The sequence below is a fragment of the Sorghum bicolor genome, chromosome 1 (genome assembly GCF_000003195.3).
Source record: "Sorghum bicolor cultivar BTx623 chromosome 1, Sorghum_bicolor_NCBIv3, whole genome shotgun sequence".
Taxonomy (NCBI): Eukaryota; Viridiplantae; Streptophyta; class Magnoliopsida; order Poales; family Poaceae; genus Sorghum; species Sorghum bicolor.
The window spans coordinates 80,319,732-80,345,218 of NC_012870.2; the positions used below are offsets into that span (position 1 = coordinate 80,319,732).

General features: G+C 43.3%; 3 protein-coding genes across 6 annotated transcripts; all 3 read left to right on the plus strand.

Moving 5' to 3' along the window:
- Window positions 1,206–13,991, plus strand: LOC8059520 (mediator of RNA polymerase II transcription subunit 12). Of its 4 annotated transcripts, none has more exons than XM_021451596.1 (13): window positions 1,208–1,455; window positions 1,736–2,025; window positions 2,836–2,895; window positions 3,151–3,256; window positions 3,468–3,539; window positions 4,476–4,529; window positions 4,640–4,747; window positions 5,150–5,299; window positions 5,383–5,733; window positions 5,829–8,131; window positions 9,139–11,676; window positions 12,587–12,905; window positions 13,132–13,991. In XM_021451596.1, the coding sequence occupies exons 2-13, from the start codon at window positions 1,916–1,918 to the stop codon at window positions 13,564–13,566; spliced, it is 6,606 nt and encodes a 2,201-aa protein (XP_021307271.1). In that variant the 5' UTR covers window positions 1,208–1,455; window positions 1,736–1,915; the 3' UTR covers window positions 13,567–13,991. The 4 variants fall into 4 exon arrangements, with proteins under 4 accessions (XP_021307273.1, XP_021307271.1, XP_002466024.1 ...); XM_002465979.2 differs by having other exon boundaries at window positions 1,208–1,450; XM_021451597.1 differs by having other exon boundaries at window positions 1,208–2,025; window positions 5,389–5,733.
- LOC8059521 lies at window positions 17,321–18,651 on the plus strand. Its single transcript, XM_021453732.1, has 4 exons — window positions 17,321–17,443; window positions 17,707–17,908; window positions 18,038–18,109; window positions 18,196–18,651. Exons 1-4 carry the CDS (start codon window positions 17,321–17,323, stop codon window positions 18,375–18,377), a joined length of 579 nt encoding a protein of 192 aa, XP_021309407.1. The 3' UTR covers window positions 18,378–18,651.
- LOC8059522 (UPF0187 protein At3g61320, chloroplastic) lies at window positions 22,442–25,133 on the plus strand. Its single transcript, XM_002465981.2, has 4 exons — window positions 22,442–23,188; window positions 23,430–23,597; window positions 23,709–23,915; window positions 24,400–25,133. The coding sequence occupies exons 1-4, from the start codon at window positions 22,535–22,537 to the stop codon at window positions 24,604–24,606; spliced, it is 1,236 nt and encodes a 411-aa protein (XP_002466026.1). The 5' UTR covers window positions 22,442–22,534; the 3' UTR covers window positions 24,607–25,133.

Genomic DNA, 25,487 nt, shown 5'->3' on the forward strand with positions numbered 1-25,487 from the left:
TTAGCTCTACTTGGTTTTATATTGTCAAACACATCAAGATGGATGCTCTTTTTATCCAAAAGTGCCATTTTACACGTGCTAAGTATAACACTATCTAAAAAATATGAGACATAAAAAGATTTATACCTATACACATGCATTCAGAGAAGTATAATCGAAAAGTCAACGAAACACTATTCACATTAAGGCTTCCTTTAAGAGCTATGTAAGGCATGTATGGGACACGACAACTCCAACATGGATTTTTGTGGGCTAATTAATCCATGCTATTTCTCTCATATGACTCTTGTTGCTCTTTGATTTCCTTCCTCCATCATATTCATAGCTGTTGTGCGGCACGTGCGATCAGTCGCACAGCGAGGCCAGGAGTGGCCCCTAGGTGTTCGGGGTCAGGGAGCGATGCCCAGGGAGGCAGGGATAGGGCAAGGCTGGCCCCTCGTGCGCGCTTCCAAACATCGAAGAAATTTGTAACCGTCCCGCAATTTCATGTGGGATCATGCCCAAAGAAAGATCGGGTTGTCCCTATGGTTTGGGCTTCCTAAACGAAGCCTAAAGTTACAATCAAATATATGCACAATTTTGGAATACTTGTTGTATAATAGATCAATCACTGTCTTCACATGAAATCTGGACGCACGGAATTAAACCGATAGCAGCTATGCACGTCATTTAGGGATTACTCGTTGAACATGATGCATAATAGATGTATAATCTAAAATCACAGCAGCAATAAATAGCTCTATAATCTACAGTGCAGAGCAGTAGAATAGAATGGATAGCAGCAAGGAGCACAAGAAAGCAGCTTGACCGTACCACGAGTTTCATATCCCACTATGTAACTACTATATTGTAGGCCGACAGGAGATTTGTCGAGAAAATCCCAAACACGGGTCACTCTCATCATCCTGCTGCTGCTGTCCTCATCCTCTTTCACGGGTGGCTGGCTGACGATCGGAAACCATCACGGCCACGGCAGCAAACGGAACAGGAGATGAGTCAACGGTCAGCACGGCGTGGCGTTACTACAGTACTGTATTATTAATAACGGAAGAGGAAGAAGAGACGGACGGACGGACGGACGGAGACGGACAAGGAAGACGGAGACGGACGGACGGCGCCGCCTGAGCGGCAGCTGCGGGTGGGGGCGCTCGTGTCGCGTGAGTCGTATGGTTTCCTTTCTTCCTCCCGACACCCGAACGCATCCCGCACGCAGCAGCAGCAGCAGAGAAGGAGAGCAACACCACCATTCCCTCCCTTTACCAACCACCACCGCCGCAGCAGCAGCAGCAACGAGACCCAGGGGAAGAGGATCCACCCACCCACCCACTCGTCACTCCTCCTCCCCCGCCGCTCGCTTCCTCCACCCTGCTCCCCGTCCCCGCTCCGCCACCAAACCCTAGCCCCCGCTCCCCCGAGGTCCGCCATTTTCTCCGCCCGATTTTCGCACAAGGTGAGGTCAGCCTCCTCCTCTCCACCTAAAACCCTACTACTACTCTCGCCGATTCGGGATCCGCCCGCGCGCGGATCTCCTCTCACCTCCCCGCTTCCTCCTTCCTCTCCAATCCACTCCCCTGACCCTGATCCGCGCCTAGGGTTTCGCCCGCCCCGCGATCTGCCGCTCCTTAGCCGCTGTGCTGCTATTTTTTAATTCCAAATCCAAAACAAAACAACACACAAAAAAACTTTACTCCTCTCCGCTGACCTGACTCTCTTCCTCAACCCTGCTGCTCTGCAGTGATCGACCTCGCTCCGATTTCTTCCCGCCCGCCCGGCTCCTCTTGCTCTCCGCTCTTCCGGCCGGTGCCTGACCGACGACAAATAAAACAGGCTTCCCCCACCCCCGTGCCGCAGCAGAGCGCCCTGATCCGTGCTCATGCCGGGGGCGCCGCTCAGGTGACTTGCTGGGGGGAGGGCCATGCAGAGGTACGCCGGCAACAGCGCTGGCTTCAGCAGCGGCAGGGACGCCGCGAGGTCGGAATCCTCCCCGTTTTCGTCCTCCTCCTCTGGTTACCCCGTCAGCTCCAGGTGACACTCTACCCCTGTTTCCCTGTACAGGGTGTTAGACGTTTGTTTACAACAATAGCCACCTGCTGTTGCAACTTATTTGATTGGTGTAGTTGCTGAGTAGGCACTGTAGTACCATGATGCGGCGGCGCTTCGGATTTTATAGGCAGTAATAATGACACTTTTTCAAAGGCTATATTGTCAGCAGGATTTGTGTTTATCCTCGTACAAAACTGCTATCCATCACCGCCCTCGATAAAGTAGCTTGTCACATACTTTGTATTTTAACAAGTGCAAAATCCTTTCAATGAATGAACATATATAGCTTGTAATCACACTATTCTCTACTTGCTTCGTCCTTGAATAACTTTCGTGTTGAGCCTTTCCACTTACTTCTTCTCATCATCACATGATTCAACCACCTACACGAATGCATTGCCTAGAGAATCATGCTTTCAAAAGTCTGAATAGCATGTTGCAGTCTACCAAATAACCAAGTGCTCATCGTCGCTATTTCTATTGAACTATGTTATACTTCAATCTTTTGGTGCGGGTGAACTGTTGCCAGTAGTTGGGCTTTAATATACATGTTTCGTAAACTTCCCATGTCTATTGTATAATAATAACAACTAGAAGATATGTATCACTTCAAGTGTAGATATAATTGTGCCACCTTCACTTGCTCGTTTGGAATTGAAGGTGCTGTGGTGCAGTAGGAAGTAGCAGTGACCTCACTTCCAGTACTCTATTTCTTGTTTATATTTTGCTTGTGCATTTTTTCCCACTGTCGTGTAACTATTTCTTTTTCTCCCGAACACCCCTATCTTTCAGGCGGCAGCAACAGCTAGCTCCATACAAGCTAAAGTGTGACAAAGAGGCACTTAATAACAAGTATGTCTTAACTTATGGACCAAAGCCACTTCACTTACGACTGTTCTTTTGTTTGCATTGCATGCTTATTATCTCTGACTGGTTATGATTCCCTTCCTTTTTTTTGGTCCTCCCTTTTAGCTTTGACATGATTTCTGCTTATAAAACAACAATTTCATATGTTCTTTTGTTTACAACTTAGAACTGTTGCTTTGTCCTATGACATGATTTCATTTGATCCTATAGCATACCTTTTACATTATGTCTCTTCTGTAGGCTTGGGCCACCTGACTTCTATCCACAAACACCAAACTGTCCTGAAGAGACATTAACCAAAGAGTATGCGCAAGCTGGGTATAAGGAGACTGTTGAAGGAATTGAGGTGTGTATGGAAACAGAAGTTGCAGACAATACATTATGGACATCATGCTATTCTTTTTTTTCCACCGCAGCCAAAACTTTTAGGAGTTTAGACAATCATAACCTCTTATTTGTTATTGTATTCATTTGTACTTTGCTTTCACTTCCACAGTTTGGACATATTCCAACAATCTAGTGCATTGACTGAAATTAAATTTTCCTGGGCTTGATAGGAAGCAAGAGAGATTGTACTCAGCCAGATCCCATACTTCTGTAAGCCAGATGCAATCATAAAGTGCAAGGAGGTAAGGATAATCTTTCTATATTTACTGAATAACTTGTAAGGCAGTCCTGTTTTCCCATTATGATGCAAAAGTTTGTTTTCTTGTTCGCAAGAAAGGCTACTTCTGTAAAAAGAGAGGACAGAATGGATATTCACCCACAAGGAAATGCTATAATTAATTATCATGTAGCACTGTTTTTTACATTGTTTGACGGCATTTGACATTCCCATCCATGCCCTATTTTTGTATTTTTAACCCCACATCAACTTGCCATTGGTCATGCCATCTGATACCTCTTCACAGATAATTGAAAGAGATGTTTTGTTGCTTTGTACTGAAATGTGCTAGGCCGATAACATCGCCTTATATGTTGTTCTACTAAATTTTGTTTACAAGCCCTAGAACAGACTGCTTCTGTGGCCAGCGAACATTGTTTAATTATGAAGTTCTTGCTTACAATAACATAGTCGGTAACTTGGCATAAACATGCACCCTGAAAAATTACCTTCGGTACCCCGAAAGAATTCTGATGAAAAGTTTGCTTTTGGCATTCTTGTATCAAAGATACTCAAAACTACATGTACTAAGGCTGTAATGCTTGAAATGGATGATATTGCAGCAATTGGAATGGAGAAATAGCATTGAATTTCAGTTTGTCAACTTAGTTCGTTGTTTTTATTGTGCGATTTGGGGTCCCTTCAGGATTTTGTTCTTCATGTTTTGATATTCACAACCTGCACATTCTACTGAATGTACTGCATAGACTTATGTTTTCCTCTTAAGGTATCGTTAAACCTTCCAGGATAGTGGATGCTACCTTCTTGTTGGACCATGATCTAATAATTTATCTTTTTTTTCCTCAAACCTTCTGTTCCCTTCCCTTTTCCTTTTCTTTGTTGTATGGTTTTCTCAGATAAGGCTACACTAACACTTTGTCACATTCATTCTTTGATGAAGGCATTAAAGAAGCGTTTAAGAGCGATCAACGAATCTCGTGCTCAAAAGAGAAAGGTATTTGTTCTGTATTTTCTTTAGTGCTGGTGCCTGCAAAAATATAATCCCTCCTATTATGTAACATTGTGTTAAACATAAAAAAACTGACGCCCTTTCTTTCTCAATAGGCTGGCCAAGTTTATGGAGTTCCTCTTTCTGGATCTCTATTGATCAAGCCTGGAGTTTACCCAGAGCAAAGGCCATGTAATGAAGACGCACGCAGAAAATGGGCTGAGGTCGAGCAGACTAACCTGTCATTTTTTGTTATAATATAATGTTTTGTTCAATGGAACCTCGGTAAATATTTCAGGTTTGCTATCTAAATTTGCAAATTCTCAAGCTTGCCTTCGCATGATAGTTAGATGTTCTGCTTAGAATAACAGCTAAGGACATATGGCCATTCTTACTGTGAGGTTGCTTTTGACATTTAAAATCTTGAACAGTCTTGCTAGTTGGGATAGCGAGCATTAGCCTTTTTCACGTGTTGCATCTGTGGAATTCAAAGTTATACAGCTTGGAGTATTTGATTTATGGTGCTGAATGCCGTTTTAACTTCTGTTACGCTGGTGCTGCAGCAATGAGCTCAGCTCGCTTACATTAAGTATTCTCCTTTCTTTACATCCACTATTGCCTTGCAGGCCCTTGCTCAGCCAAACAAGCGACTGCGTTCATTGTCTGAGCACGTTCCTCATGGTTACCGTAGGAAATCACTTTTTGAGGGTCTCATTCGATATAATGTCCCATTACTAAGAGCAACATGGTTTATTAAAGTCACGTACCTGAATCAGGTTTGGAATCTCTTGCGACCTATCTCTTGTTTACTACCAAATGCCACATTGCACCATTGTGATGACATGTAATTTTTATATAGCTACAGACCCGACAGACACCTAACAGTATTTCAGTAGCTGCTTCTGATAATCAACGATCTAATCAGTGGACAAAGGATGTTGTTGAATATTTACAGCAGATTTTGGACGAATTTTGTTCTAAAGAGGGTGCTGTTGTACCTCCATCTTTTAGAGAGCAGTCATCACCAGGACTTACTGCTGGAACCAATCAAATAAAAATTAAAACAGAAGCATCTCCAGCTGCTGGAGACAGTGAAGAACCATTGGTGCACTTCAAATGGCGTTATATGGTTCGTCTCATCCAATGGCATCTCACAGAAGAATTGCTTGTTCCCTCGGTACTTATCGAATGGCTATCTAACCAACTCCAGGTACTTCTGTTCGAGAGTTCAATCGACGTCAAAGTTTATGTTTCAGTTCGTATTCATCTATTGAAATTATTGATCTATTTATCTCCTTTGTTCAGGAGAGAGACTCGGTTGATGTTTTTGAGCTTCTTTTGCCTATTATGCTTGGTCTGGTTGACACCATTACTCTCTCACAAACATATGTGCGCATGTTTGTGGAACTTCTAGTGAGACGTCTCAATGACGCTTCTGTTGCTGATAGTCCAAAAAGGCCTTCAGTTTCTTCTGTTATAGCAGAGTTACTGCGATACATGGTACTTGCAGTACCAGATACATTTGTTTCTTTGGATTGCTTTCCTCTCCCATCATTTGTGGTTCCTGATGTATATGGTAGAGGTGCTTTGTTGAAGATAACTAGTGGTGGCGGAATTTCAAGTTCTAAGAGGCGTGATGCTTATCGGTATTTGTCCTGTGGTTATGCTGTTTGTTCAATTCAGAAACGTGCATATGATCTCGCAACTGTTGCTAACCCTAATCTTCAAGCACGTGGTGCAGCCAAAGTGGTACAGGCTTTGGACAAAGCTCTTGTCACAGGAAATTTGTCAGTGGCATATTCTTCACTCTTTAATGATTTATCTGACGCTTTAATGGAAGAGAGATGGATTAAAGAAGTCAGCCCCTGTTTGCAGTCTTCTCTGATGTGGATTGGGACTGTTGAGCTATCCCTTATCTGTTCTATATTTTTCCTTTGTGAATGGGCGACATGTGATTACCGTGATTGCCGAGCATCTCCCTCTCAGAATGTAAAATTTACAGGAAGAAGAGATTTGTCTCAGATACATATAGCAGTGTCTATCTTGAAGAATAAAATGGATGAGATGAATAATTTGTCTCGTTCTAAGAGTAGCACTCGCGTTACCCTGAATACTATCACCAAAGGTTCTTCATTGACTGATGCTTGTTTGACAGCAGCTACTGCGGATGATTCTTCTGGATTGCGAAGTAAGGCAAAGAATGTGGATGATAAGAAGGATACAAATGATATCTTTGAAAGCCCTGGTCCACTGCATGATATCATCGTGTGTTGGTTGGATCAGCATGAAGTTAGCAGTGTTGCAGGTTTTACCCGGGTGGATCTTCTCATCGTAGAACTTATCCGCAATGGTATATTTTTTCCTCAGGCTTATGTCAGGCAGCTAATTATTAGTGGAATTACTGACAAGAATGACACAATGTTGGATGTTGAAAGAAAAAGGAGGCATCATAGAACTTTAAAGCAGCTTCCTGGGTCTTCTTTATTTGATATTCTTGAGGAAACTAGGACTGCAGAAGAGCAACAGTTATATGAGATGATGTCAACATACTCCAGCGAGCGACGCCTTGTTCTCTCAGAGCTTTCATGTGGTCACTCATTTTATGCAAGTGGCAGAGGTGGGTATGCTGCAAGTTCCTGCATTCGGAAGCAGAGTGATCTTCCAGTTGCATCAGGAGGTGATAAGCATGGAAGAGCGCCAGAACAAGTAGAAGATGTCAAAGCTCTATTGTCAAGTCTGTTGGGTTTTACATATCCTCCCCTAGTGGAATCAGAACCTGGCCAAATCAAAACAAGCTATCAAGAATCAGCAACGTCAACGCTCTCACAAGTTGAGACTGGAGAAGCAAAAAGTGGATGCGAGGATTGTATGAGGTTCAAGGGGCAGAAATTGGATGATAGCGCCACCCCTTTCCAAGGGTTTCCATTGATTCAGTCGGACGAGGAAGATATTTGGTGGGTGAGGAAAGGCACAAAGTTACAAGAATCTTTCAACATTGAACCTGTACAGAAATCTATTAAGCAAACTTCTAGGGGTAGGGCAAAAGTGGTTCGTAAAACACAAAGTCTTGCACAACTTGCAGCTGCTAGAATCGAAGGAAGCCAGGGGGCATCTACTAGTCATGTCTGTGAAAGCAAGGTGAGCTGTCCCCATCATAAACCTAATATCGATGGCGATAATGTTAAAGATTTTGATCACACGAGGGCAGCAAATCTGACTGAAATTGGGAAGTCACTAAAAAGACTTAGATTGCTTGAAAGACGATCTGTCTCTTCGTGGTTGTTGAAATCAGTAAGACAACTTGTTGAAGGAAATGAAATGACAGCTGCTAAAGCTACCAATTCTATAAGCATCCTTTCTCTGCAGCCTGATGATAAAACGGCATCCAAATGGAGACTAGGTGATGAAGAACTGCTGTCAGTTCTCTATGTACTGGATACATGCTGTGATTTAGTCTCTGGTGCGAGGTTCCTTGTATGGTTACTAGCGAAGATTCGTGGTGGAATGGGCTCTTCCGGCCAACCTGGGAGGAGTTCTATGCATACGAGGAACAGAGATCACCAAGTTTGTCAGGTCAGCGAGGCACTTGTGTTCTCATCTCTGCTTAGGTATGTTCATTCTGATGTTCTGCTGTTTTCCAAAAGCTTTTATGCAATGATTTGTTTACACAAATGAGAAACAGGTCGCAGGAGGGAATAAAAAAGAAGAATATATGATGTTTTGGACAAAACCTTTTACAATAAGCATTATGGATCATTGTTTTCATACTAAAATTATCTTTAGTAGAAAGTACTATATAATTATTATGTTCTGGTAGTACTGTTTTTATATGACTAATCTGAACACTTTAAACATATCAGCTGTCAAGGATGTTTGGCCACTACTAAAGCATTACATATCTCTTTAAATGCTGGGAGTTATATTTATCTGGGGGAATTTCTCTCTCTTTGTTATCTGTTTTGGCATATATGTTTATGTAAAATGTATGTGCAGATTCTGATTTGAGTTCATTTGGGAGCAGTATATGCAAACTTTGCATACTTGTTATTTTTGCAATATCTACAATTTAAGATCTGCTTTTTTATTCTAGTTTTAATGCATAGACATGCTTTAGTTGTTAATGATCCCATCCCACCATGAGAGTCCTTGTTAAGCGTTCAATTAAACCTTTCTTTCTAAAAGATAAAAATTATCCCAAAAAAGAATAGTAGAGTCGAGAAGTTATTTGGTATCCATCATACTATTTTGTGTCACCTAAACTTCCTTTGCTATTTTGGGTTGTCTTAGAAAATGCAGTCCATGTGTGGAGAGGGGACCATGCACACAGTGAGACCCACTTTTGGGATCACCTAGTAGATATTTATGATGCGACCATGTAAAAAGGTTTAAGAGTGTCATGCCTAACAGTTTGCCTCTTAGGTTGACGTAGGTTAAGCCATACACTACATAATTAATTAGGAAATAAAATGAGAATTGGTACTGTTGTATCAGTGAGGAGTTTCAGCCAGCAGGTAGACAAGACTCTTTGTCCATCAGTTGTAATGGCTGCATTTCAATGTTCAACTTCGTTATGATTTTATATGGTTTTGATATCTTTATTGTGCAATGCTTGCAGGTATGAGAACATACTTCTTGCGACTGACATCTTGCCTGATGTTCTAAGTGCTTTAGTGAACAGAAATTCTGTCTCAGCAACTGTCAGGCATCCTGGTTCAACAGCTTTTGCTTATGTCAGATATTTTTTGAAGAAATACAGAGATGTGTCTGGTGTGGCCAAGTGGGAAAAAAGCTTTCGGACCACTTGTGATCAGCGCCTGTTAGCTGAGCTTGATAATGGGCGGTCCATTGATGGTGATTTGATTTCTTCTTCGGGGGTTTCAGCAGGCGAGGAGATTGATGAGCAGGTCCGCCAAAAGTTGAATGGAAAGAGTTCAAGACTCGTGCAGAATATGAAAGAGATAGTGCAACGGCAAGCTGATGAAGTTCAGCGCAGTTTGAAGGAAAAGAAAGTTCTTGCAGCTCCCAGGAATCCACCCACTTTTGAGAAAGAAGATAGCTATCAAATTGCACATGACATTGTTTCGGGCTTAGTAGATTGTATCAGGCAAAATGGAGGTGCAAATCCAGATGGAGACCTTTCAACAGTTGCTTCTGCTGTTTCTGCAATTGTTGTGAATGCTGGGCATGTGATAGCAAAACATTTGGACTTTGCAGGAGGTAACTATCAAGGTGTTAATTCTGTGAGTAATTCGCTAAATTTTGTTCGCCACACTTTGCGTGTCCACATCAATTCTCTTTGCTTACTGAAAGAAACCCTTGGGGACCGCTTCAGCCGTGCATTTGAAATAGCTCTGGCCGTTGAAACTTCTGCAGCTGTTACAGCAGCTTTTGCTCCTCCAAAGATGCACCGCAATCAGTTTCAACCATCTCCTGAGGTCCATGATGCATATGGAAATCATACGAGTGATCTCAGCAACTCAGGGAAAGGCTTTGTTGGGAGAGCTGCAAAAGTATCTGCTGCTGTTTCTGCTCTTCTTGTGGGGGCCGTTGTTCATGGAGCTGTTAGTCTTGAGCGGATGGTTGCTGCTTTAAAAATAAAAGATGGTTTGGATATTCTGCAGCTCCTGAGAGGTTTGAAATCAAGTACGAATGGTGTATCCCGTCCTACTGGAACTTTTAGGATTGAGAACTCCACAGAAGTTTCGGTACATTGGTTTAGGATTCTATTGGGGAACTGCAGAACTGTCTATGATGGGCTTATTGCAGATATTCTTGGAGATTCATACATTCTTGCACTCTCAAGGTTGCAGCAGATGCTTCCTCTAAGTGTAATCTTTCCTCCGGCCTACTCAATTTTTGCCATGGTTCTTTGGAGACGATATATTTTTAACCGTGAAGATCCACAGCTTTATCAGTCTCTGTCAAACGCAATAAGTGATATTACCAGACATCAACCTTTTCGGGAGATCTGCTTCCGTAATACACATCGTCTGTATAACCTTCTGGCTTCTGATGTTGGTGATTCAGAGTTTGCAGCAATGCTTGAAAGCCATAGCCCGGACAGGAATTCAAAAATATTGCCATTTATACCTCTCCGTGCCCGGCTTTTTCTGGATGCTCTTATTGATTGCAACACACCAACTATTCAGGGGGATGGTGCTTCAGAGCCTTGTGACCCCAAAGATAATGAATTAAAGCTTTCAGAGAGGCTTATGCAACTTCTTGATACTCTTCAACCTGCAAAGTTCCATTGGCAATGGGTTGAGATGAGGCTTCTTTTAGATGAACAGGCTCTTATGGAAAAAGTTGCAGCAGGCAAGACAGCACTTGAATCACTTCGGTCATTATCCCCAAATGCTGAGGGTTTTGCCCTTTCTGATAGTGAAAAAGGGTTTACTGAAGTGATTCTATCAAGGCTACTTGCTAGACCTGACGCCGCTCCTCTCTATTCAGAAGTTGTCCACCTTCTTGGAAAGCTTCAGGAGTCGCTTGTTATGGATGTAAAATGGATTTTACAAGGGCAAGACGCTATTCTTGGCCGCAGGTCAACAAGACAGCAGCTTGTTCATATTGCCCAACGAAAAGGGCTTTCAACAAAGGCACAGGTTTGGAAACCATGGGGTTGGTCCAGCTTGCTTAGCGATGTCATTGCTAATAAAGCTGCAAAAAGGAAGTTGGAAGTCACGTCAATTGAAGAGGGAGAAGTTGTGGATGACACTGTTGATGCTAAAAGGCCTAGCAAAACTCCCCCTCATAATGTTGATAGAAGCTTTGATGCGATTAGATCAATTAATAAATATTTAACTGAGAAAGCCCTTGCTGAATTAGTATTGCCATGCATTGACAGAAGTTCTGCTGATATCCGCGGTATACTTTCTGTTGATTTGATCAAACAGATGGGGGCTATTAGTGAACATATCAAAGCAATAGCAAGGAATGGTGCTAAACAAGCTGGTTCAGTTCCTTTAGGAAATGAAGTGCCATCAAACAAATCAAGTGGTCGTAAAGGAATTCGAGGTGGAAGCCCAAACATTGGCAGAAGAGCTCCGGTTGGTAATGACCCAAGTCCTCCTTCGGCTTCTGCTCTGCGGGCAGCATTGTGGTTACGCCTCCAATTCATCATTAGATTGCTTCCAGTAATCATGGCAGACAGGTACTTTTACATGTTTTGGTTAGAGTTGACCTTAGTATTTGATCCAACATGGGTTTTCGATAGTTATACATATAGGTTTGTCATAGATTGTACTTAGGGGGTGTTTGGTTGGAGGTGTTAAAGTTTAACAGGTACTGTAGCATTTCGTTTTATTTGGTAATTAGTGTCCAATCATGGACTAATTAGGCTTAAAAGATTCGTCTCTCAAATTATCCTCTAGCTGTCTTTTTAGTTTCTTAAATAGTCTATATTTAGTACTCCATGCATGTGTCCAAACATTCGATGTGATAGTTGTTAAAAAAACATGAGGAACCAAACAGGGCCTTATGTCAAATGATCTAGCTTTGTGCGGCATTGTTGAATGTTTTTTCATACTGGAATCACTTGTACATAGGATGGAAAAATGAGCACATTTTGTATTATATAGAAGGGTTTGGTTGAATATTACAGCACTCAATCATGCTTGTCTACTGTCCATTATATGTTCTGTACACAATTTGTCGGTGACCATTTGATGGACTATCCAGTAGCCTGTCCTGAAGGGGTTATGAATCCTTGTGGTACTTGTTATAAATGCTTTAGTGATGCACTTATAATATGCAATGCAGTATCTGCAAATGTGGTTTTTTAATGAAGTGAACTGAGTCAAAACTGTAATTTCTGATGACAAATATGTCAATCAGAGAGATGAATGTGACCTTAGTTCTTTCCATTTGCTTGACATTTATTACTACTTTAACTAGATTATAGCAGTGTGCTCAAGTATTGTAAACTTCCTCTGTAGCCCTTTCCAGTTTTGGATAATTGATTGGTTGCTCCCTTTGGTTTCCTAGGCTATCATTAGGATACTTTCCTTTGATAGCAAATGTTCACTCTTATTCTTACACACACTGACTATGAAAACTCTTAGGAGCATGAGACAAACACTTGCTTCTGCAATTCTAGGCCTGCTTGCAACGCGGATGATTTATGAAGATGCAGATTTGCCCCTTCCTCCTACCAATGCAAATGCTTTAAGGAGGGAGATGGATTCCTTGCTGGAACCTCCCCTGGATGTCCTGCTTGATCGGCCTGGTGAAAGTCTTTTTGAGAGGCTTTTATGCGTTCTCCATGCGCTGCTTGGCAGCTATAAACCAAGTTGGCTGAAGTCGAGGTCAGCCTCTAGGTCGACAAATAGAACTCAACGAGATTTCTCCGCATTTGATAATGAAGCAGCCGAAGGCTTACAGGTTAGTTCATTTGCTTGAATTCATAAATGCATACCCTAGTTTTTCTTTTAGGCTGTTCCATCTTTCTGCACAAAGTATGTTTTCTTTTATCTTTTCTATAGAGTGATTGGCTTAGGGCTTCATTTTTTTTCCTTTTACAATAGTTGATTTGTTACCTATATTATTTTCATGCAACATATGTAGCCCTGTGGCCTCTTTTGTTCTAATTTTTTTTTGTATCTTGCAGTCTGCGCTGGATCACATGGAATTGCCTGAAACAATCAGGCGGAGGATCCAAGCAGCCATGCCTCTTCTTCCACCATCCCGGCACCCTTCTATGCAATGTCAACCTCCTCAGTTGTCGTTGGCTGCATTAACACCACTCCAGAGCAGTACATCTGGTGCAGGTCCTCAACAGAAAAGTTCTGTGAGTTGGGTGCCCACTAATGTCTCGAGCAGAAGCAAGGCAGCATTGCCTTCTCATGATCCTGAAATGGAGGTAGATCCATGGAACTTGCTCGAAGATGGCACAAGCTGCCCCTCCACAACATCTGGAAGCAATGGTGCAAGTGGAGTGACGGGTGACCATGCTAATCTGAAAGCGTGCAGCTGGCTCAAGGGTGCTGTGAGGGTGAGGAGGACAGAACTGACCTACATTGGGTCTTTAGATGATGACAGCTGACGCATGGTGAATTGGAGGCTAGGGTATTAGTCTCACTTGTTGGTGCTGAAGTGATGGTATTTGACATTTGTGCTGTGTTCAAATTAAAACACCAACTACATCGAATTCTTTGGGAGTTCTGTACCACAAGATGGAAACCATGGCTTTAGGTTGGTGTTGGTGTAGAATACATTGCCGCCCCCATTTTGTTTTAGGACCTGTGGGGGCGACTGTATATAATGGAAAACATTGATCCATTGTTGAGGCATGCATGGCCCGAGAAGACATCCAATGGGGAGCTGTGTTCCAGAATTAGGAAGTCATGCTGTAGATTTTAGCCAAAAGCCGTCTAATTGTTTTTTGTTTGAGATGTAATCTAGTGAATGTCACATATATTCTTTTGATCCAAGGGCTAATCCAAGTTGCATCACTCATGCTAGCTGCCAGTGCATTCGCTGCCTTGACATCATGACTTTGGGTCGTACTGTATTAACTAACCCACCTACTGATTTGCTATAGTGTCTGCTTACGCTAAGAGCAAGTATTATGGTGGGCTATAAGCTGGCTAAATGCTAATGTGGAGGAGAGAAGGGAAGTAAGAGAGGAGAAGCAGGACACAAAAACCAAGAACCTTTGTGAGAGAGATAAGTGGGCCATGTATTAATAGTGAATAGCTAATTATTGTATGAGTGGGCTGTAAGAAGGCCGTAAGGAACCTTACAGCCAGCAAGTGAATTGCTCTAAGGCGTGTGTGTGTTTTCCTGTGTGCGCGCGCGCGTGCGTGTTTTGGCGATATACAGCTGTATATCCATAAATATTTTAGGGTGTGTGTCCATAAATATTTAACCATTGATGAAGTACAAGTATCGGATAATAACTGGTTTCAATGGTAGGTTATGTTTTCTTAAATTATAAAATTGTTTTAATTTATTACAAATTCGTATTCAATTAGATTCGAATAAATAATCACGAAGTTAGTAACAAAATCGTTTCCATAAAAAAAATGGTAGTAGTGTTGATAGGCCAATTAACATACATACTTATAGGCCCACTAGTTTTTTAGAAGATTATAGGCCCACTAGTTGGTAGTGTTTACAGGTCCACTGGGCTTTTCCCATTACAATTACAATTCATAGCCACGAGTCATGTGTTTATAATTGAAAAAAAGTCTATATTACCTCCTTGACTTTCCCTATTATTATATTATTTTATTTATTTCGGGTTGATTTTTTTTTTGAAAAAACCATAGTAAGTCACAGAAAAATCATAAAATAAAAAATATATAATTTTATTAGACTCTATATAAGTAGATCTACACAGTGAATATACAATATAGTATGTTTTAGTACAAATGTTTTTACTGCGGCTTTAGATCTATGCTTGTAATTAAATGAAATAATTTATAGTTGTAGTTTGGTCTAATTGTAATAAAATTTATATGGTGGGATTATTATTATTATATGCTTAAATTGTAGTAAAAGTTTTATATTCATTGAATCATATATAACTTAGCTATAGATTTTATTTTAGGTTTATGCTTGTTAAACATAAATAAATCTATAACTAAGCCATACATGATCCAATGAATATGAAACTTTTAATACAATTTAATCATAGTAATAATTAACCAATCATAATTAATTACAGAAAAGCATATAACTAAGGCCACAACAAAAACTTTGTACTAAAGCATATCATATTATATGTTCACTATGTATATATTTTCTAACAAAATTATATTTTTCTTGTGGAGTCCAACAAAATTATATTATAATATGATATGCTTTAGTACAAAGTTTTTGTGATAAAGCATAATATGGTCTGTGATATGCTTTATCATATTATAATATGATATGCTTTAGTACAAAGTTTCATGTGGAGTCCAACAAAATTATATTTTCTATTTTATGATTTATCTGTGATTTACTATATTTTTTTAAAAATTCGGTCAAAATAAAAAAAAAGAAAAATACAAAACCGCCTTTAAAACTGGGTCAGGGTCAGGGAGGTAAGATAAACGGTTTTAAAAAGTTGATAGAGATATTTTTCCTAATATTAGAGTTTATAGGGAGAGAAAAAAAAAACAGAAAGTTGAGGAAAGTAATATAGACTTTTTTTTTTCCTTTACAATTCAAAGCGAGTCTGGCCCATGCATGTCGATCGGTCAATACATCGCTAGAGTTATGCTTGTTGACGTAATGAGTAAATAAAACTCCTATAGTCGATGAATCAAGTGTCTAAATGTCTAATGCATGCATAAAGATATCACGCATCTTGTCCCACAAACCCGGGTGTACAGTAACCGGGGGTGGCCGCGGGTGCAGTAGATCCTGCGACTCTTTGGGCTGCGCAGTGAATACGAGTCCGTCGACGATGGGTATGTGAAAATGCTCGATAGCATCTGGGTCCACGAGATGCCGCACCGGAGCATCCTTCATGTTATCCTGATACAAGAGACGCAGACTGCGAACATCTCCTGCAGGACAGTGGTAGCCATAGATGACCACTGCGTGGGCGGCCGGGATGACCTTGCCCGGCCGTGCTCAATCTCTCCGTAAGGTATTCGCGGCCGGGAATCAACCGGTACGGCTCGTCGGCGTACGTCACGAGGGGTGAGGTAGTGCTCCTGCACCAGGAAGCTGGCGACCACAGGACCGGCGTCGAGATACCTGCACAGCGACTCCCGGTAGGCGAGCGCGGCGTCGAGCTTGGCCCTGGTGCCCACGGCAGTGCGAGGAAGTCTTGTCGCCTCGAACGACAGGAGAGAAGTTCCCAGAGCGTAGCCGGCCTGCTGCGTCTTGTTGGGCGGCACCACCGCACCCTGCTTGGGTAAGTCAGCTGAAGAATGACCTTGGACCGGGATGCCGTACGTAGTATCTCGATCGCCAGTCTTGCAATGGCCAACTCAGAAGTGCCCGGCCTCCTCCGTGAGAATGTCACACGCCTTGATCAAGCCACGAAGATCAACCTCAAGCGTAGGGTTGTTGTGCCCAATCCGGATCCTCGCAGTTAGGGCCTCAGCGTAAGAGTGAATAATGGCACATGTACCTGCAATAAATGCAACAATTAATAAAAAGAGCAATAAACTAACGTACGTGTGTGTGTGAGCCCTGCGGCTGTGAGGTGAGGATGAGTCGATGATGAAATAAGCACACACAGCAATTAAGTGTAAACTGGTCGGTGATGATCGATCCATTAGAGGTCAGGTCTGGGGTTAGCCGCAGCACAAAAGTACGTACGTACGTACCCCACCCTGGTGGAGCGGCATCCGCTAGCTGGAGTCGTGGCGGGGGTAGGCAGTCTGACCAACTCCGGCGATCGAAGCGGATAGGCTGCCATCCGGCCGGGTCGATCACAATCGTCCCCTCCTCCTCGTCCATAACTGATGCATGACTGCATGCCCGTTTCTGTGATGACGCCCTGGTCGGTGCTTGGTACTGGACTGGACGGCGGACCGAGAGCACAGACCGCGCGGAGCAGCGATCGAATTGGGGCGCGCGGTGCGCTAATGATCGAGGTCGTCGGCGACGAGCGGTCGGGGCAGCGACGGCGACTACTTAGGGCCGGGAGGAGCTAGCGAGCCAAGGTTGGAGTGGAGGACGTACCGGTGGTACCGTGCCTTGCTCTCCCTGCTGGCAGCCGTACGTACGTACGTCGGGAGTGGATGATGGAGGGGAGGCCGGGCCGCTGACCGCCGAGCACCAGCTCCTTCGATCTTCGCCTAGCCACATAGAAACATTGGAGTCTCGATGACTAGGATTAATTGTGTGTATCGATGGCTGGAGTTGGCGCATTATCATCTGGATTGGGAGGGGGGCACCAGCCGCAACCGAGAAAAACCAATCACCCCCTCAGCTCGCAAAGTGGAGCTGGGAAGCGGGAGCAGCCAAGGGACGCTGTGTGCCTGTGTTAGCTAGGGCTGGGCTGGACCTTCTTTCATTGGCTGTTAATGGGCTAATATTACCTGGGGCTATTGGGTGTCACATGGACTGGACCCGGGTGCAGCCCCTGGATCTGCCCCTGCACTAAATGTATTATTAATACCGCTGTTGGTTATATATGCCAGAATCCTGATGTTTAGTTTCACCTTGCATTCCTCTCTGTTTTAATTATTGATGATTCTTCTCTCATTGCATTACATTGGTTGATTTGATTCATCAGCATGACGAGTACGAGCCTGCTCCTGGTGAGGTGACCAAACACTTGAGGGCGCACAGCATCGGGGTCTGGACTCATGGCAACTTTGTGGCTCGCCGCAAGCGCTCCGGTTGCTTCTCCTTCCTTCCTGCTCCAAGGACTCTCTTCTTTTTTGAGCTCAACCGTACCAGTGATTTCTATGGAGTCGTCACATGCACCCCCTTAGGTACTTATCACCAATTCTACTTGTATATCTTAATACACCTGTAACAACTGATTAAACCGTACCAGATTACTGTGTTCTCTATTACACCGCGTTGGTGTGAATCTGATATTTTTCTGCTTGTGTTTTCAGATGAACCAGTTACTGAAGGTTATAGTGTCCTGGGTTTTCCTATTTGGTGGGGTAGTCGTCGTGATGGCAGATGTATTTCTCTGTCTCTACCTGTCTCTCTGTATCCTTACTGTTCCCTCACACTAACTCAACATGCTGTTTCTGCCATTGTTTTTCAGCGGATTGCATTTGCAAGACCTGTTATCGTCGCTTTGATTCTGAACACGAGACACCAGCATGTGGGCACGGCAAGGCAGAAAGGATTTGCGAGATGTGCTATCATAGCTCCGCCGTGCTGCATCCATTCCCTGGAGAATTTGCATATGGCTATCGCGAATACCTTTACCGCTGCTACTACTGAGCACCGATCATCCATCTTCCGCGTTAACCAATGTGTGCATAGAATACTGATTAGTTGATATGGTACATTCAAGATGATGATGGTTTCGCTAGACGTGCTTGTGGTGGTGGTATATGTAGATTGTTGGTTCCCATGGTCTATATGTTCATGGAATATGTGTTTCTTTTTTGTTGCTTTCTATCGAATCGGAGGTTACAAGTTAACGTCATGCTTATAATATATCTGATTCGTGTACGGAATGAATCTAGAATGTTCTTTATGTGTTTTGTTTGCATGGCTGGTGGGTATAAATGGTTTAAATAAATTTTTTTTTGGAACCCATCTGTGTAATCTAATTACCTGGGTGCTGCAGATTGCATTGCTCGATGACCGTCATGAGCTGCAATTAGCGGACATTAACAGGATGTGATTTACAGGAACTTTGAACCATGCATCTGCCTGCCTGCTGGGCGCTGCAGAACTACAGAAACTTTAACCAACCATTCCCATTCCGAAAGATGAAAACAGAGCCTATGAGTGAGTTGAGAGGGTGCTCCGAAAGAGGCAGGCGTTTGACCCAAAATTTGCGATGACTCTCACTCTCTCCGTTGTAAATTTCTAAATTATAAGATGTTTTGGCATTTCTAGATATACACCCTTATGTCTTGATACATTATAAAATCAATGAATTTAGAAAAGACAAAAATGTCTTATAATTTATTTAAAGAATGTAGGGAGTAGTTGGTTACACGTACGGTAGGTTCATTTGGTCAGGTTTGCCCTTGCCCCTGGGATTATTATTTCATTCAAGTTTGAGAAGATGAAGAAATTGTCTTGCATTGCATTGCCGTACGTATTTATGCCGCAAGTTCAAAGTGCACTTTTGGTTGGGTAAGATAAGACCGTTCCTTGCTTTCACTTGAAGTTTAGGCAGACGTCGAAAGCAGGAGATGACTGATGAGCATCAGCCGCCGCCGCCGCCGCCGCTGCAGCTGTAGCGGAGGAGGAGGTGGTGGATTCGTTCGACGGAGGCGGCTGCACCGCGCTCGTCCCTCCGCGCCGTGCCTGCATCAGGTGGAGGTAGCCGGCTGCCGCTCCACTTGTTCAGGAGGCATCGGCAGAGAAGGCAGAGGTACGTCATGCGCTCAGTTGGATTGGTCAGTCCCATCTTCGCCTTCCTTTCTGATGATCCTAATTAATAATAATAATAATAATAACATATGTAACAGGGGATTTCATCACAAGGCATGCCACTACATAGTAAACCTGCTGCTGAATGCCTCAGCATCTATTCTATATACCACTTCATCACTAAGGGCACTCACAATGCAGACTCTATGATAGAGTCTAAAGTTATTTATTACCTCGAACAATGTGGACCTAGAGTCTAAATAAGACTTGGAGTCTTATTTTTTCTACCTCTTTCTTCAATAAATATGCTGCCACATCAGCAAAATACCATAAATAATATGTAATTAATTGTCTTGGACTCTGTGATAGAGTGTTGCATTGTGAGTGCCCTAAGTTCTCTCGAGATTATCTCTTAAAAATACTTAAACAGTTGGATTTTCACCATGTAAAATTTGAGGGGTTCATGAATCATGACTGCTACAATTTTACCAAACCACTACTAGTTACCGTCTCAATATTTCTTTAACTTGCTATATTGTTTGGTATATGTCCTTGTTTATCCTGTGAAAACTTGAGAGATTGCATTATGTCTCCATTCCCTGCATGCAGTGGAAATATTTATTTCACTTCTTTTCATTTCCTTCTGTATCAATCAATAGCTGTTTCGTTAATTTAGTTTTATTTTGCATTTTCACGGCAGCTTTCTTTGTTCCCTTCCTCATACACTGTGTATGCTTGCCTTGCCCTTTCTTTTTAATATAAGAGCATATTCATTGTCTTCCCTGGATTAACCCGGAAACCTTAACAGGTTGTACAGTAACAATTTCTTCTCGTTGTTATTGTCCATTGCGTATTTCAGCAGGTCAGCAGCTGAAGGAATGATCAATCTTATAAATAGTGGATGGTTCCTCTTTAACCGCTTCGAGTAAGCTTCATCTTGTTTCAGTCACCAGTGCTTTGCCTTTTATATATGTCCCCTCTACTCCGTGTCTGATGTTCAACAGTGACCTTCAGTAAGCAACCACATATCTATCAGAATCAAAGACTGAAGCTGTACCACTTCCACGGATTTGCATCATTCCGTAGATGCCAACATCTCCAAAAACAAAATAGCAACTGACCTCGCTCTTCTGAATCCTATTGAGTCCATCAACACATTATTAATGGTCCCGGCCCTGATATGGTAAGTTCATTTTCAGGTAGCAGATCCCACTCCTTTCTCAGTTCCTCTCTCAGAGCTAGCTTTCGTGCTAGAGACCATAGCATCAAAGCGGTCCTCTTCTTCCCCCCCACATATCTGACACATGCTATCGATCCCATCACATATTTATGCACTTCCTGTTTTGCACTGTTGCTAGCCCGTCATTAGTCAATCTCCATTCAAAGATTTTTGGCATAGGTGCAGAAAGTAACTTAGACCAGCAGTTGTGCCCACCATTAGCTGAACCACTTGTACATGCCAGATTCATTTCTTGTATGGGCTGCTGTGCATTGCTACTCGATAAGCGCTGCGCAATGTGAATGTCCCATTCTTCTCATAATACGATGCAACCATATCATCCTTTGGACAGTTTGGAATCCAGATCTTCATAATTTCCTCTGCAACTTTTCAAAAAAAAAAATATATATCTCCTCTGCGTCATGAGTGAGAAAATTGACTCTTATAACTGGTTGATCCCATTCATTTCAAAAAAATAACTGGTTGATCCCAGTCTCGTACGTCTGATCGCATAAGCTATGAAACCCATCTTAATCTACATCCTGTTCTCCTCCGCATAATTATACAGATTAAATGTATTACTAGATGGTCTTCAGCTAGCAGTGGCCTTATCTCTGTACTGTAGTTCGCTCGCAGCGATGTACATTGTAGTTTTATAGTATGCTTGGTATAGTGACAGATTCATGTTTTGAGTATATGGGACAAATTATGCTGTGTCAGCAAAGCGAGGCCTGGTAAGTTTTGTTTCGAACAAGGGTAACAGTAAAGCTATTACCCACCCTGTGTTACAGATCGACTTCCTGTGCAACCTATCTATTACCTTATATATCTGCAGGCATAGTTTTTCAGTAACTTGTAGCGTAATATTCTATGTGCTTCCAGTTATTTCATTTTTTTAACTTAATTTCTCTATGCTAAATTTATTGGAGAACATTCCTGATTATTTTTGTTGTATACTACACAACATGTTTGTGTGAATCTAATTTGTGATATCTTTTTGCTTGTGTTGTCAGATGAACCAATGACTTACACAGTTGTTCCCTTGCTCACACGCACACAGTGTGTTCTTGCTGCCATTATTTTTTCAGCGGACTGCATTTGCAAGACCTGCTACCGCCGCGGTTATTGTGCACACGGAACACTTGCATGTGGGCACAGCAAGGCAGAGAGGGTATGCGAGATTTGCCATGGTCGCTCTGCGGTGCTGCATCCAGGAGAATTTTGAGGAGGTACGGCTATCGCCAATACCTCCACCGCGCGCTGCTTGCTACTACCCCAGCCGCCCCACTGTTAGCTACGTAATTTGCTTTAATTTTAATTAGCTTGTTGGTATGTCCTGTAATGTAGTAGAGTAGTATGTGCATGGAATAATGTGATGATCGCTTGTAGTATGGAATTTGGAGCGCACTCTGTGCATCTGCTGGAGCAGCTAGCTTCATCAATTCCCCCTGCAAATGAAGCGTGATGTCAGTCTAGTTCATGAGGCCTGCGTGCAAATTGATGATCCAGTCTTATATACGCTAATATAAATATAGATATAATATCTAAGATAATTTGACATAGAAAAAACTAGAAAATTGGGGAGTATTTGTAAGTCAAAATAGTATTTTGTATGTTTTTTCACCCCGAGTTAGTTATCCCAGGGTGCTGTGTTTGGACCCCACCTGTCATGTTCACGCACAAGCACAAGCACTGCACAACTGGGCAGAGATGATCCAGTGCGCTGCGCCTGCGGCCACACGAATGGTGGTGGGCTTTGGTTGGTGCCTTTTCTGTGAACTCGACCGAGCTCACCCCCACCCCTTCCCTCCCTCCCTCGTCCCATTCCATGGCGGCGCCGTCGCCCAAACCCCCGACACCACGCCGGCACCCGCCCGGCCCCAGCAGCTCCACCTTCACCCGCCGCCTCCACGTCACCCGCTGCTTCCCCGACCCACCACCACCCGCCTCCCTGCCCCCGAACCCCGTGCTGTCCCTTCTCTCCGCGGTGCCCGACTGGGCCGACGCCATCCAGGAGCGCCGCGTCCGCGACCGCCGCCCGCTCTACGACCACGCCGCCTGGCGGGAGCACCGCACCTCCCGCCGCCACCTGCGCCACCTCCTCACCTCGCTCTCCTCCCGCGCCATCCTCTCCCTCGCGCCCCCCGTCTCCGCCTTCACCGCCTTCGCCGCCGCCATCGCCACCTACAATACGCTCCTCCCGGACTACGCGCTAACCGCCTCCTCGCTCCCCTACCAGCTCACCGCGCCCGCGCTCGCGCTCCTCCTCGTCTTCCGCACCGAGGCCTCCTACGCGCGCTTCGACGAGGGACGCAAGGCGTGGATGCGCGTGCTCGCCGGTGCCGCTGACCTCGCCGGGATGCTCATGCATCATCCTAATAATCTTCATACCCGTACCGGGGGACGACAGGCTCAGGCTGACGACGACCCGCTCCGGCGCGCGCTCATCAACTACATCCTCGCCTTCCCCGTCGCGCTCAAGGTCTCAACCCAGCCATTCGACCGCGAATAACAAACTCAACTAGTGATTCCTTCATTTCACGACTGCTCTACTCTACTCTACTCTACTCTACTCTACTCTACTCTACTCTACTCTACTCTACTCTACTCTACTCTACTCTACTCTACTCTGTGGATGCGCTTCCTAAGCTTTACAGTGTTTGTGTGTTGTTCATTCAAGTGTTTCTCCTGCACTGAATTGAGTGTTGCAACGAACGTTTCAGTGCCACATAATCTTCGACTCCGATGTAAAAGGGGACCTCCAGGGCTTGCTTGCCGAAGATGACCTGAACGTTGTTCTAGCATCGAAACATCGACCACGGTGTATTATCGAGTTCATTTCACAGAGTCTCCAAATGCTAGATCTCGACGAACAGAAGCGGAGCATCATGGTAGCTAACTATCCATCCTAGTATCTCTTGTTAGTTGTACAATAACTGGATTGGCGCATTCACCCGCTGTCATCAAGTAACCTAATGCTATTTATTTTCTTGCTTTTGTAGGAGTCTAAACTGTCTTGTTTTCTTGAAGGAATCGGTGTTTGCGAGCAGCTCATGGGGATTCCTATTCCTCTGTCATACACTAGACTTACTTCGAGATTCCTTGTTCTGTGGCATCTTACACTCCCAGTGATACTCTGGGAGGAATGTAAATGGATTGTTGTTCCAGCTACCTTTATCAGTGCTGCATCACTATTCTGCATTGAGGAAGTAAGTTTCTACTGTCATTTTTCATCCTGGCAATCATGCTTGCATCCTAAACTGTACAGAAAATCAGCAGCATTTCGTTAGCGGTTGCAGCCATTATTGTACCATAATCTTGATGTCACCAACTCTGTAACATTGGAAATAACTCTAGCTAGTACTTCAAGATCAATATTTTGAATGTGATAACAGTACAAACAAGTGTTTTTTATTTTGTATCAGTACAAAGCTAATCACAGCTCAACTTGTGGATGATTTTTGGACTTCATTTTTTTTTTCAAAAATGCCTGCAGGAGCTGGTTGATTATTTAGGGACCAGGTAATCCGGATATATATTAGATAGTGAATGTTGCTGTCAAGTGCAGTATCACTGATCTTCAGAAATCCTAGTGGTGTTATTTTGAAATGTTGGATTGGACACTTAATTTGAAGCTTATGAGTCCCTCTTTGTATTTCTCCCTGTCTGGTGACTGACACTAATGCATTTCAGGTTGGTGTTCTAATTGAAGAGCCGTTCCCCATGCTGGCTCTTGATGCCCTGTGCAAGCAGCTCCATGACGGTATTAAGGATGTGATGGCGGTGCAGAGCTCGGTTCACTTGCGACTAGTTGCCAAGACTACTAAGGACCACAGGGGCAGTAGGTGCGAGAACAATGGGTGGCCTAACTCCAAAAGAGAAGAAGCCAAGATTGATTGAGCACGCAAGGTCGTGCCGCCGTGAACTCTTCGAATAATAAGAAGATAGCATTGCAAGCAATCCGGGCAACCCGATATCCATGGACTGGAGAACTTGGACCCCACGGTCGGTTGTGCCCAGTTCCTCCTGCTGTGGTTTGTCTATGTCAGTATATAAAATGCACTCGCTAGTGCTTGGATAGCTTGGGAGCTAGGTGAGAACTGAAGCCGGGAGCGAGCTTGCGATTGGTATAGAGAGACGAGTTGGGGTGAATTGGAATGACCTGAAGAAGCACGTTGATGTACGATGTAGATGTGGTGAGTAGAGCAGATTATTCTGTATATAAATGAAGAAGAAAGAGACACAAAACTAGCTCCTGCTGTTGTAGCTGTGTATATAGATAGATAGTAGATGGAAACATAATGGTGTGCTAATGTGCTATGTATGTCTCGTTATGCTTTCTTATATTTAATTAACATGCGCGAGGTGTCTTGTATTCTGACGACCATACTACATGAGAAAATAAATAAATTGGATATCTCTACACACTGCAGCTAGCCTTATTATTTGCTAGCTTGTGTGGATTGTATCTCTCTCCAGTCTTGTGTTGGAGAAAAATGTATCTCCAGTCTTGGTATATGCTGCTTCTTTTTATTTAGAGGAAAACAGTCTGGTATATGTATATGCGTGTATGCTGATGAGCCTGTTCACTCGTCTAAAAAGCTATGACTGAAATTAGTGTTCGCTAATTTATTGTACGGCTGAAAAGAAAAACGAACAGGCTCATAATTGAGTTACCCCCTGCTGAGTGCTTATACCAGTAGTGTGTAGCATTATGTATCTGTGACGGTCGAGGCCTTTTTTTTTTTTGCAAAATAGATACCACACTTTCGTTTGTATTG

Coding starts and splice junctions, on each gene's coding strand:
- LOC8059520 (XM_021451596.1), top strand. CDS start 1,916: ATGCAGAGGTACGCCGGCAACAGCGCTGGCTTCAGCAGCGGCAGGGAC. Junction 4,748..5,149: donor CACGCAGAAAATGGGCTGAG/GTCGAGCAGACT, acceptor ATTGCCTTGCAG/GCCCTTGCTCAGCCAAACAA. Junction 8,132..9,138: donor GTGTTCTCATCTCTGCTTAG/GTATGTTCATTC, acceptor CAATGCTTGCAG/GTATGAGAACATACTTCTTG.
- LOC8059521 (XM_021453732.1), top strand. CDS start 17,321: ATGGCTGGAGTTGGCGCATTATCATCTGGATTGGGAGGGGGGCACCAG. Junction 17,909..18,037: donor CGTCACATGCACCCCCTTAG/GTACTTATCACC, acceptor TTGTGTTTTCAG/ATGAACCAGTTACTGAAGGT. Junction 18,110..18,195: donor TAGTCGTCGTGATGGCAGAT/GTATTTCTCTGT, acceptor ATTGTTTTTCAG/CGGATTGCATTTGCAAGACC.
- LOC8059522 (XM_002465981.2), top strand. CDS start 22,535: ATGGCGGCGCCGTCGCCCAAACCCCCGACACCACGCCGGCACCCGCCC. Junction 23,189..23,429: donor CCTTCCCCGTCGCGCTCAAG/GTCTCAACCCAG, acceptor CGAACGTTTCAG/TGCCACATAATCTTCGACTC. Junction 23,598..23,708: donor AACAGAAGCGGAGCATCATG/GTAGCTAACTAT, acceptor TTGCTTTTGTAG/GAGTCTAAACTGTCTTGTTT.